Source organism: Colobus angolensis, unplaced genomic scaffold (genome assembly GCF_000951035.1).
Source record: "Colobus angolensis palliatus isolate OR3802 unplaced genomic scaffold, Cang.pa_1.0 Scaffold158, whole genome shotgun sequence".
NCBI lineage: Eukaryota > Metazoa > Chordata > Mammalia > Primates > Cercopithecidae > Colobus > Colobus angolensis.
The window spans coordinates 10,646,863-10,659,405 of record NW_012114688.1 but is presented as its reverse complement, the minus strand read 5'-3'; the positions used below and the strand labels follow the sequence as shown (position 1 = coordinate 10,659,405).

General features: G+C 37.5%; 1 protein-coding gene across 1 annotated transcript in view; it reads right to left on the bottom strand.

Annotated features, from left to right (window-relative positions):
- The window catches only part of MSH4 (mutS homolog 4), a 135,252-nt gene that overhangs the window by 43,932 nt on the left and 78,777 nt on the right, over positions 1-12,543 (bottom strand). Inside the window, exon 9 of the mRNA XM_011936943.1 lies at positions 5,036-5,110. Coding sequence (XP_011792333.1) covers positions 5,036-5,110 — 75 coding nt within the window. The remainder of the gene's footprint in view (positions 1-5,035; positions 5,111-12,543) is intronic.

The window sequence follows — 12,543 nt, the reverse complement described above, 5'->3', positions numbered from 1 at the left end:
CATTCTTTCTTTCTTTTTTTTTAAAATGTTATGCAGTGTTTTTCTACTTTTCATTAGCTTCTATTCATCACTTTCAGCATATAACTCAGTTTATCCATTTGTTTCTTTAGGTCATATCTGGCAGTCATTCTAACAGCATACACTTCTTTAAGACCTTTCACACTTATACCATTATCCAGTTTCTCCAACAGCTTGACTTTCTGTGTTATATATAAACATTTAAGTGATTCCTCTTTTTCTTATCACTGTTACTACAGGCCTTTATGATATTTTCTTTGTTTTGTTTTATGTTTTTGTTATCTTAACCACAAGACCAAGCAGGCAATAAGCAAAAAACAGTAATGCACATCAGTCTTGGCCCTATGTGGGACATCATGGAAACTTGCCATTGGCACATCTGACCTGCCACTGTGTCATTGTATTTCCCTTTGTGGGCATGTTTGCATAGAATAATCTGGGAGTGTACAGAAAAGATATATTACAGATGAAGGGAACTGGGAGGGTCTTTTTTCCCTTGAGGATGCTGAATAAACTGTGTTAAGTACCTGCATTTTGCCTGCAACCCATTATGTAAGATGAAGATGTAAAATTTTCCACTTGTGACATCACATTGTTATTCAAAATGTTTCTGAATTTGGAGCATTTAAAATTTGTAACTTTTGGGTTAGGGATGCTCAACTTACACTATAGCATACATATAAAAAACTTTTCAAGGCAAAAATGTTTAATAATTCATAATATTCTAGTCTATGGAAAGAAAATAGTCTCTTCCTGTAATTATTGCAGTTCTACTCTACTTATAATTTCTCACTGACATAAATAAATAATACTGTAATGACCATTGTTGGACATAAATACTGGCCAACATTTCTGAAAAGTTCTTTCAGACAAATCTCTAGAAGTAGTATTACAGGATCAAAAGATATATGTCATAAACATTTCCAGTACAATTTCCTGTAAAGTACATAAAATTCGTATTTTATCAGCTGTTTAATAAGTTGTCTATCTCATAGATCTCTAATTAGAAATGAGTTACACCCATTAAGATAAACGAAAATGTCTGCTTCTTTGACAGATAAGAACAATGGTTTTAATTGGTATTGCTTTGATTAATAATGAGGTTAACATTTTTGGTACTATTTATGAATCACCTTGATTTCCTTCTTTGGGTCATTTTCCATATTTCCACTGGCTTTTCAATATTTTCCTATGAAATTACATGAGTTTTATGATGACAGAAATTAGTATTTTGTCTGTCTGATATGGTTAGGCTTTGTCTCCCCACCCAAATCTCATCATAAATTATAATCCCTATAATTCCCACAATCCCCACTTTTTCAGGGAGAGACCAGGTGTAGGTAATTGAATCACGTGGGCAGTTTCCCTCATGCTATTCGCATGATGGTGAGTTCTCACAAGATCTGATTGTTTTATAAGTGTAGGGTAGTTCCTCCTGCATTCCCTCTCTTTCTTGCTGCCTTGTAACAAAGTTTCCTTGTTTCCCCTTCTCCTTTTGCTGTGATTGTACCTTTCCTGAAGCTTACCCAGCCATACTGAACTGTGAGTCAATTAAATCTCTTTCCTTTATGAATCGCCCAGTCTTGGGTAGTTCTTTATAGCAGTATGAAAACAGACTAATACACTGTCATTTGTTATAAATTTTTCCTATCTTTGCCTTTTACTTTGCTTTTGACATACCAAAGTTTAACATTTGTGTTTCATGAAATCTCTCAATATTTTTCTGGTGATTTATTCCATTTATTTCATTACAAGAAAGGTGATAACATTTTTGAAGTCTTTTGCCACATTACTTTAACTATATATATTTGTATTAGTCCATTCTCATGCTGCTAAGAAAGACATACCCAAGACTGGGTAATTTATAAAGGAAAAAGGTTTAATTGACTCACAATACCACATGACTGGGGAGGCCTTACAGTCATGGCAGAAGGTGAATGTGGAGCAAAGTCATGTCTTACCTGGCAGCAGGCAAGAAGAACATGTGCAGGGGAGCTCTCATTTAAACAACCATCAGATCATATGAGACTTATTCACTACCAGGAGAACAGGGTGGGGGAAACTGCCCTATGATTCAATGATCTCCACCTGGCCCTGCCCTTGACATGTGGGGATTATTACAACTCAAGGTGAAATTTGGGTGGGGACACAGCCAAACCATATCATTCTGCCCCTGGCCCCTGCCAAATCTCATGTCTTCACATTTCAAAACCAATCATTCCTTCCAAAGAGTCTCCCAAAGTCTTAACTCATTTCGGCATTAACTCAAAAGTCTACAGTCCAAAGTCTCATCTGAGACAAGGCAAGTCACTTCTGCCTATGAGCCTGTAAAACTGAAAAGCAAGTTAGTTACTTCCTAGATACAACTGGGGTACAGGCATTGCGTAAATACACCCATTCCAAATAGGAGAAAAAGGCCAAAATGAAGGGGCTACAGGCCCCATACAAGTCCAAAATCCAGTGGGACAGTCAAACCTTAAAGATTCAAAATGATTTCCTTTGACTCCATATCTCACATACAAGTCACACTGATGCAAGAATTGGACTCCCACAGCCTTGAGCAGCTCTGCCCTTGTGCCTTTGCAGGGTACAGCCTCGTGAACCCTACAGTTGCTTTTAAGGCTGGTGTTGAGTGTCTGTGGCTTTTCCAGGTGCATGGTGCAATCTGTCAGTGGATCTACCATTCTGGAGTCTGGAGGACAGTGGCCCTCTTCTCACAGATCCACTAGGCAATGCCCAAGTAGGGACTGTGTGTGTGGACTTTTGCCCCACATTTTCCTTCTGTGCTGTCCTGACAGAGGCTCTCCATGAGGGTCCCGTCCCTGAAGCAAACTTCTGCCTGGACATCTAGGCATTTCCATACATCCTCTGAAATCTAGGTGGAGGTTCCCAAACCTCAATTCTTGACTTCTGTACACCTGCAGGCTCAACACCACATGGAGGCTGCCAAGGCTTGAGGCTTGCATTCTCTGAAGCCATGGCCCAAGCTGTATGTTGGCCACTTTTAGCCATAGCTGGAGCAACTGGGATGCAGAGCACCAAATCCCTAGGCTGCACAGAGCAAGGGGGCCCAGAAAACCATTTTTTCTTCCTAGGCCTCTGGACCTGTAATGGAAGGGGCTGCCACAAAGGTCTCTGACATGACCTAGAGACATTTTCCCCATTGTCTTGGTGATTATTAACTTTTGCCTCCTTGTTACTTATGTGAATTTCTTCAGCTGGTTTGAACTTCTCCCCAGAAAAATGGGATTTTCTTTTCTATTGTATCCTCAGGCTGCAAATTTTCCAAACTTTTAAGCACTGCTTCCTCTTGAATGCTTCACTGCTTAGGAATTTCTTCTCCCCAGATACCCTCTCTCTCAAGTCTCCAGGGCAGGGGAAAATGCTGCCAGTCTCTTTGCATAGCAAGAGTGACCTTTATTCCAGTTCCCAAAAAGTTCCTCATCTCTATCTGAGACCACCTCAGCCTGGACCTTGTTGTCCCTCTCACTATCAGCATTTTGGTCAAAGCCATTCAACAAGTCTCTAGGAAGTTTCAAACTTTCCTACAACTTTCTGTCCTCTGAGCCCTCCAAACTGTTCCAGTCTCTGCCTGTTACCCAATTCCAAAGTTACTTTCATATTTTCAGGTACCTTTACAGCAGAACCCCACTCTACTGGTAAAATTTACTATATCAGTCTGTTCTCAGCTGCTAATAAAGACATACACACGACTGGGTAATTTATAAAGGAAAAAGGTTTAATTGACTCACAGTTCCACATGGCTGGGGAGGCCTCACAATCATGGCAGAAAGCAAATGAGGAGCAAAGTTACATCTTACCTGGCAGTAGGCAAGAAGAACATGTGCAGGGCAACTCTGCTTTATAAAATCATCAGAACTTGTGAGACTTATTCACTACCAAAAGAACAGTATGGGAGAAACCACCCCCACGATTCAATCATCTCCACCAGGCCCTGCCCTTGAAATGTGGGGATTCTTACAATTTAAGGTGAAATTTGGGTGGAGACAGAGCCAAACCATATTAATATTTATTAGAATAATTTCTATAATAAAATTATTGCATATTTTTTATTATTTCTCTTTCAAAATCAGTTCCCTTTATCACTTTAATAAAAACAAGTTTTAAACAGTGTGGTATTTAAAAGTTAATGAGAAAATAATCATCTTGTAACCATCAGGGTAATAATTACTTTAGGTAAGAGTCATCAGTTTATTCTACAATCAATTAGTGGAAGTTTGATGAGGATGGGGTTATTTACACATTCTCAATATAACTCTCCATAGATTAACAACTTATTAATCACAAAAGAGAATCTGAATTTATGGTGAAGAAATTGATCAGTTAATATCACCAAGAATGAGGAAATGGCATTATGTGCCTCTTGATGTGATGTACTAAAAAGGATACATCATAGGGTATTAACGCGAAATATGCATAGATGAATTTAATCAGGAGAAAGCAATCACATAAATTGAGGAAATGAAATTCTATTTAAAAAATTGACCCTTATGCTTCAAAATGTCAGTATCATGAACAAAGGTTGAGAAAGTTTTCCACTTCAAGAGAGTTTTAAAAAACATGGCATTAAATATAAGATATGATCCTGAATTGGACCCTATATCAGGAAAAAATGCTATAAAGAACATTATTAGAACAATTTTAAAAATTTGAGTATAGTATACATACTATAAAATAGTATTGCATCATATTAATTATTCTGAATTTGATAATAATATTATGATTATATAAGAGAATATCTTTTTTTAGGAGACTTTAGTCTCCTAAGTACTTACTACTTTAGTACTTAGGTATTGCAGTTTATTCTCAAATGGTTCAGTAAGTGTATTAAGGCTAATAATGTGTATGTGTATGTAAAGTATGTACAAGGAGAAAAAGTATGGGGAATTCGCCTTGTTATTCTTGCAATTTTCCCTGAGTTTGAAATTTTTTCTGAACAAAAAGTTAAAAAATAATGCTGTACATGTTTTGTATGATAAATACACATATAAATTACCTTTAAAGGATCCACAAGTTCCAAGGTATGTTTCAAGTATATTAAATTTGTTATCTTTGATTCAGCAGCATTGACCTGTTAAGATAAAAACCCAAATTTGGATGGACACCATAAGTATTTAATAGAATAATGGGTTTTCCTCTTGAACATTCTTACTCTTTGCATATTCCATATATTTTTATATATCAGCCTAGCCACAATGCAAGCCTAAAGAATGATAAAAAATTATTGACCCACCAAAATTAACCTAGTGCACTATTTTCCCAAAAGTCTGAAAATGAGAAGAGTTCATCTCATTGTATCCAATTTTCATTTGTATTTCAATTTCTTGGGTTCAATTTAAACTGAATAGCAAAAGGTGATGCAGTCCAATCCTGAGCAGCACCAAGAGAGTAATATTAACTGAAAAAGGCACAAAGAGTATTTGTAGATAGATGATATTTTAAAAGGCTGAATCCAAACCTCCCAGATAGTTATAGAACAACATGGATTTCCCTCATTGGTTCCTGTTTATTCAAGTAAAACTATTTTCATAATTCCGCTAGGAATTATAGTTTGCCAAAATAAAGCTACATCGACATTCCAAATTTTATTAATAAATTTTATATAAATTAAATTGCACTCTAGAGTTGAGCAGTGTTACCAAACCTGGAGGAATGAGGAATGATCCTGTGCCCGGACTAACTTACTAATACCGACAGATGAAGTAGAGTTTTAGGATACTACAATTATGACATAATGTACTTGATATGAAGATGCTTCTTTTTTCTTTCTTTCTTTTTTTTAATAGAGACAGGGTTTCACCATGTTGGCTAGGCTGGTCTCGAACTCCTGACCTCAGGTGATCCACCCATCTCGGCCTCCCAAAGTTCTGCGATTACAGGCATGAGCCACCACGCCTAGCCAGATGTTTCTTTTTGAGGTACCCTGGTCTATAGCCCCACTGCACAATACCAGGACTGTTCTGTGACCATATGTATCAATTTAGAAAAAATGCCATAATAAACGTTGCTAGCCCCAAATAGGTTATGTCATATTCTCTTATAGTCTCTCTGAAACTAACTGGAAGATTAAAAATAAATAAAATTCGCTAAACAGAAAACAACTATCATCACTATCACTAAAGGAGAATAATTCATGCTAGGAGTAATGGCTCATGTCTGTAATCCCAGCATTTTGGGAGTCTGAGGTAGGAGGATCACTTGAGCTCAAGAGTTTGAGACCAGCCTGGGCAACATGGCAAAACTCTGCCTCTACAAAAAAAGAAATTTAGAAATTAGCTGGGTGTGGTGGCACATGCCTGTGGTCCAGCTACACAAAGGGTGAGGTGGGAGGACCACCTGAGCCCAGGTGGTCGAGCCTGCAGTAAGCAGTGATCACACCACTGCACTCCAGCCTGGGTGACGAAGTGAAACCTTGTCTCAAAAAAGGGCGGGGGGATAATTCCAAAAATAGCTAACACACCATTGAAGAAGAACAAGGCGGAAAGACGAACTGTAATGAATGTCAACTTCTAATAAAATTACAGTAATTAAGAAATGATGGTATTGACATAAAAACAGAGAGTCCAATGGAACAGAATAATGAGTCTAGAAACAGAGCTAAGCATATATATGGGTACTCGATTTATGGCAAAGGTTGACTGCAGAACAGTGGGGAAAGGAGAGTCTCTTCCATAAACAGTACCAGTAGAATTATGAATTAATATGGGAAAAAAAGAAACATGGCTCTTCCCTCAACCTACACACAAAAATTAATTCCAGATGGATTGTAGAACTAAGCATAAAAGGTAAAACAATAAAATATCTGGAATTAATAAAGAAGAATATCTTCATGGCCTTGTGTATTCTAATGAACTTTTATAGATTTTGTAATTGATGATTTGGCATCCATTAATCACATGATGAAACTAATAGCTAAAGTTGTTTACATCTCCCTTGCAGTCCGGCTTTTGCGGGCATGTGAAAATCATATTATGAAACCCCCAATCACAAACTTCAACATCTGTGTTTTACTTCCTGCCCAATAGGCGACTTCCCTACCTAGCAACTTCCTGGTACTGTAGTAATAAGGGGTTTTGCCCATGTTTCTCCTTGCTTCTTCTGCCTCTCGACCAACCCTAGTACATCCCCAGGTGGTCGGGCCTGACATGCCCTCTCCTCTTGGGAACTTTAAGTAATAAACAATGGCATTAGTATCTCCATGTTATCATTCAATCACCTTCATAGATCAAAATTCCATGGGTACAATCAAGATATTAGAGTAGGTAAAGACTTCTTATGCAGGACATAGCAAACACTAACTATGAAGGGAAAAAAATTGATAAACTAGATCCATTTAAATTACAAATTTCTATTTATCAAAAGATATTACTAAGTCAAGATAGGTTCTCCAAAAGTCAACTCTGAGAAACTAGAATTTGAGAGCAAATAATTTATTTTAAAAAATAATTCCAGCAAAAACAGGTAAAGGAGTGGGGAAGTAAGACAGAGAAGGAAAGAATACCAATACAGGTTACCAATTTGTCTCCATCTCTCAGATGGAGACATCTGAGAGATGGCATAGAGTAAGTTTCAGAAGCTATCTCCAGAGGTAAGGAAAATGGGGTATTTATTCATCAACTCCTATTCAGTGTTGGTTAAGAGCTGCTGCCAGGGCATCAATTCCCTAATACTCTCCAGCCTCTCTTATGGCCAGAGAATGTCTTCAGAAAGCAGAGTCTCAGCTGCTTCAAGCAAGAAGTCTTCCTGCACAAAAGTTAATACCAAGGCAATGTGGGTAGCATAGCAACAGCATCTATCCCACAATACTCAGTGCAAATTAAACTACAAAGTGGGAAGAAATATTTGCAACACACATAACCAAAAAAGGGCTTATATCTAATATGTGAAAAGAAGCTCCACAAATCACAAAAGCAGATAAACTCAACAGAAAAATGAGTAAGAATCTCGAGCAATATTTTCACAAAAGAAGATATTCAAATGGTCAATACACATATGAAAGGATGCTCAACCTCATTAATAGGAAAATGCAAATTAAAACCACTGTTTATCAAAACGCTATGGCTAAAATTTTAAAACCAGTAATATCTGGTTTGGGGAAGACAAATTGGAGTTCTCATACACTGATGGGAGGATAAATTGATAAATCATTTTGAAAAACATTTTGACATTATCTACCAAAGTTGAATATATGCATACGCCATGACCCAGACATTCCACTCCTAACTATATACCAAATAAAAACATATGTACAATTACATTAAGAGATGGGTACAAGGTTGCTTAGCAGTATTATTTTTTATTGCAAAGCTGTCAGCAACTCAAAAGTTGAGTTGAAATGGATAAATGAATAATAAAGGGATAAATGGATAACGAAATAGATAAATAATGGCATATTCATATACAGTGGAATATTATATAGCAGTGAAAATAAATGAGCTAAAGCTACCTGAAACAACATGGTTAAATCTCACAAATATAATGTTGATTCAAAGAAGTCAGGCACAAAAAATACGCATTGAATAATTCCTTTGTATATACAGTTTTTAATAGATCAGGTCAAACTAAATTATAAAGCAAAGGAAATGATTACTAAAAGTGGTTTCCTTTTGGAGACAGGTAGAAAATAACGGATGGCAAGGAGAAGAAGGGGAATTTTTGAGGTATTGGTGATAACTATTTCTTTACGTGAGTGGTTGTTACATGAATGTTCACTTCGTGATAAATCAATGTAGCACTACATTTTTATTTTGTACAGTTTTCTGTACTGTATATTATTTCTCGTTACTTTAAAAAAGGCTAAAAATAATAATAAACAGGAAGGTAGAAAGAAAAGAGTACTCTTATGGAAGGCAAAAGAAGAAATGAGTGTGTTCATCTGAGTCAATTTTGCTGCTAGGTCAAGCATGATGAGCGCTGCCATTAACCACTGGATTTAGCAATATGGAATCATGGGTGGCTTTGAGAAAATGAGCATAATTAGATACACCAATTACGGATAATCCTTCCAGTGGACTGGTGAGGCGAAGATTTGTTTGGAATGGGTTTGGACAGAAAATAAGCCTAATTAGATACATCAGTTACAGATAATCCTTCCAAAAAAACATTGCTTTACAGAAAAACAGAAGAAAAGTAGAGGGAGAAGTAAAAACAAGCAAAAAAAGCCATTTTGTATTTTTTTAATGAAGTGATAACAGCATGTTTCAATTTCTCTTTGACTTAAGCATCTTGTGCCTTCTGTCAGCATCTAAGAAACTATGGCAGGCCAACTAGTTAGTTTGCAAGTAGGGTAGAATCTCAGATCCCTTGCAGTTCTAGAAAATACTATGCTGTAATTGCTTATTTTATTTTTACCCAAATATAACATCAGAGTATAAATTTTTCTGGATCAGAGCTGTAATTCTTACTGTATTTTAGCACTTATAACAATACTTACTAAAATGAATCACAGAATAAGTCAAAGGAGTCATATACTTCAGATACTCTATATATGGCAGTCTGAAATCATTTGAAAAAAAATTACTCAAAAAGATGTAAAAAACTCAGATAAAAATTAGAAAAATATGTTTAATACAAATTTTTCAAATGTTGGGGAAAGTATTTTAAGCATTTATAGTGGGAAACACAAATATTCTTAATGCAATACATTAAGTGCTATGGTTATAGATACTGTATAGAAAGAAAATTGTGTTAAGATAAGAAATTTAAGCTTTATTTTTAGTCAACATTTATGATCAGAAACATGCATTTTCTAGAAATCAATATTCTTAAAAAGAAAGAATAAGAACTTATCTTAGGCAAACAATTTCTTTCTGAAAATTTCCTGAGAGCATTTAGTTCATTCACAAGTTTTAACAAATCATTCAGTTTAACCAGCACAAGTCTGAACTCAGTAAATACTGTATTTAATTAAGATATTTGTGCTTATATTAAATGAGAAAAGAGCCTTTTAAAACATATTTTCAGTTGGTTAAAAAAATGATAACTGAGAAACATTATAAGAAATAATGAAAGCCATGAATCATGTATAAAGTTAAATATATTGCTTAAGTTTTCCTAAAGGTTACTAAATCTGATCTGTAAAGTCTAACAAAAAGCCTCCACAAAGGACAGAAATACAATGGTGAGAAAAACATTTACAATTCTGACCGATTCTCCCAAAACTAAAGTTTTCCTTAGTTTAAAGGATGGTAAGTGGACCACACTTCCAAGACAGCCAAATAGGAACAGCTCTGGTTTACAGTTTCCAGCGAGATTGATGCAGAAGACAGGGGATTTCTGCATTTCCAACTGAGATGTCTGGTAGATCTCACTGGGACTGCTTGGACAGTGGGTGCGGCCCATGAAAGGCAAGCCAAAACAGGGTGGGGCATCACCTCACCTGGGACGCACAAGGGGTCAGGGGATTTCTCTTTCCTAGCCAAGGGAAGCTGTGAGTGACTGTACCTGGAGGAGCACTCCTGCCCAAATACTGCACTTTTCTCATGGTCTTCACAACTGGCAGACCAGGAGATCCCCTTCCATGCCTGACTCAGCAGGTCCCACGCCCACAGAGACTTGCTCCTTGGTAGCGCAGCAGTCTGAGATCAACTTGGGACACGTTGAAAAAGACAGCAGAAAGCTTCTCCAGACTTAAGCATCCCTGCCTGACAGCTCTGAAGAGAACAGTGATTCTCCTAGCACGGCATTCAAGCTCCAATAACAGACAGATTGCCTCCTCAAGTGGGTCCCCATATAGCCTAACTGGGAGACACCTCCCAGTAGGGGCCAACAGACACCTCATACAGGCAGGTGTCCCTCTGGGACAAAGCTTCCAGAGGAAGGATCAAGCAGCAGTATTTGTTGTTCTGCAGCCTCTGCTAGTGATATCCAGGCAAACAGGGTCTGGAGTGGACTTCCAGCAAACTCCAACAGACCTGCAGCTGAGGGGCCTGTCTGTTAGAAAGAAAACTAACAAACAGAAAGGAGTGGCATCAAAATCAACAAAAAGGACATCCACATCAAAATCCCATCCATAGGTCACCAACACAAAGAACAAAGGCAGATAAAACCACGAAGATGGGGAGAAGCCAGAGCAGAAAAGCTGAACATTCCAAAAACCGGAACACCTCTTCTCCTCCAAAGGAACACAACTCCTCACCAGCAAGGGAACAAAACTGGATGGAGAATGAGTTTGACAAGTTGACAGAAGTAGGCTTCAGAAGGTCGGTAATAACAAACTTCTCCGAGCTAAAGGAGCATGTTCCAACCCATCAAAAGGAAGCTAAAAACCTTGAAAAAAGGTTAGACGAATGGCTAACTTGAATAATCATGTAGAGAAGAGCTTAAACGTACTGATGGAGCTGAAAACCACAGTACAAGAACTTCATGAAACATACACAAGTTTCAATAGCTGATTCGATCAAGCGAAGAAAGGGTATCAATGAATGGAGATCAGATTAATGATATAAAAAGAGAAGACAAGTTAGAGAAAAAAGAGTGAAAAGAAACAAACAAAGCCTCCAAGAAATATGGGACTAGGTGCAAAGACCAAATCTACATTTGATTGGTGTACCTGAAAGTGATGGGGAGAATGGCCCAAGTTAGAAAACACTCTTCAGGATATTATCCAGGAGAACTTCCCCAATCTAGCAAGACAGACCAACATTCAAATTCAAGAAATGCAGAGAACACCACAAAGATACTCCTCAAGAAGAGCAACTCCAAGAAACATAATTGTCAGATTCACCAAGGTTGAAATGAAGGAAAAAATGTTAAGGGCAGCCAGAGAGAAAGGTCAGGTTACCTACAAAGGGAAGCCCATCAGACTAACAGCAGATCTCTCGGCAGAAACCCTACAAGCCAGAAGAGAGTGGGGGCCAATATTCAACATTCTTAAAGAATTTTCAACCCAGAATTTCATATCCAGCCAAACTAAGATTCACAAGTGAAGGAGAAATAAAATCCTTTACCGACAAGCAGACGCTGAGAGATTTTTGTCACCACCAGGCCTGCCTTATAAGAGCTCCTGCACGAAGCACTAAACATGGATAGGAATAACCGGTACCAACCACTGCAAAAACATGTCAAATTGTAAAGATCATCAATGCTATGAAGAAATTGCCTCAATTAATGGGTGAAATAACCAGCTAGCATCATAATGACAGGATCAAATTCAGATATAACAATGTTAACCTTAAATGTAAATGGGCCAAATGTCCCAATTAAAAGACACAGACTGGCAAGTTGGATAAACAGTCAAGACCCATTGGCGTGCTGTATTCAGGAGACCCATCTCACATGCAAAGACACACAGAGGCTCAAAATAAAGGGATGGAGGAAGATCTACCAAGCAAATGGAAAGCAAAAAAAAGCAGGGGTTGCAGTCCTGGTCTCTGATAAAACAGACTTGAAACCAACAAAGATCAAAAGAGACAAAGAAGGCCATTACATATTGGTAAAGGGATCAATTCAACAAGAAGAGCTAACTGTCCTAAATATATATGCACCCAATACAGGAGCACCTGG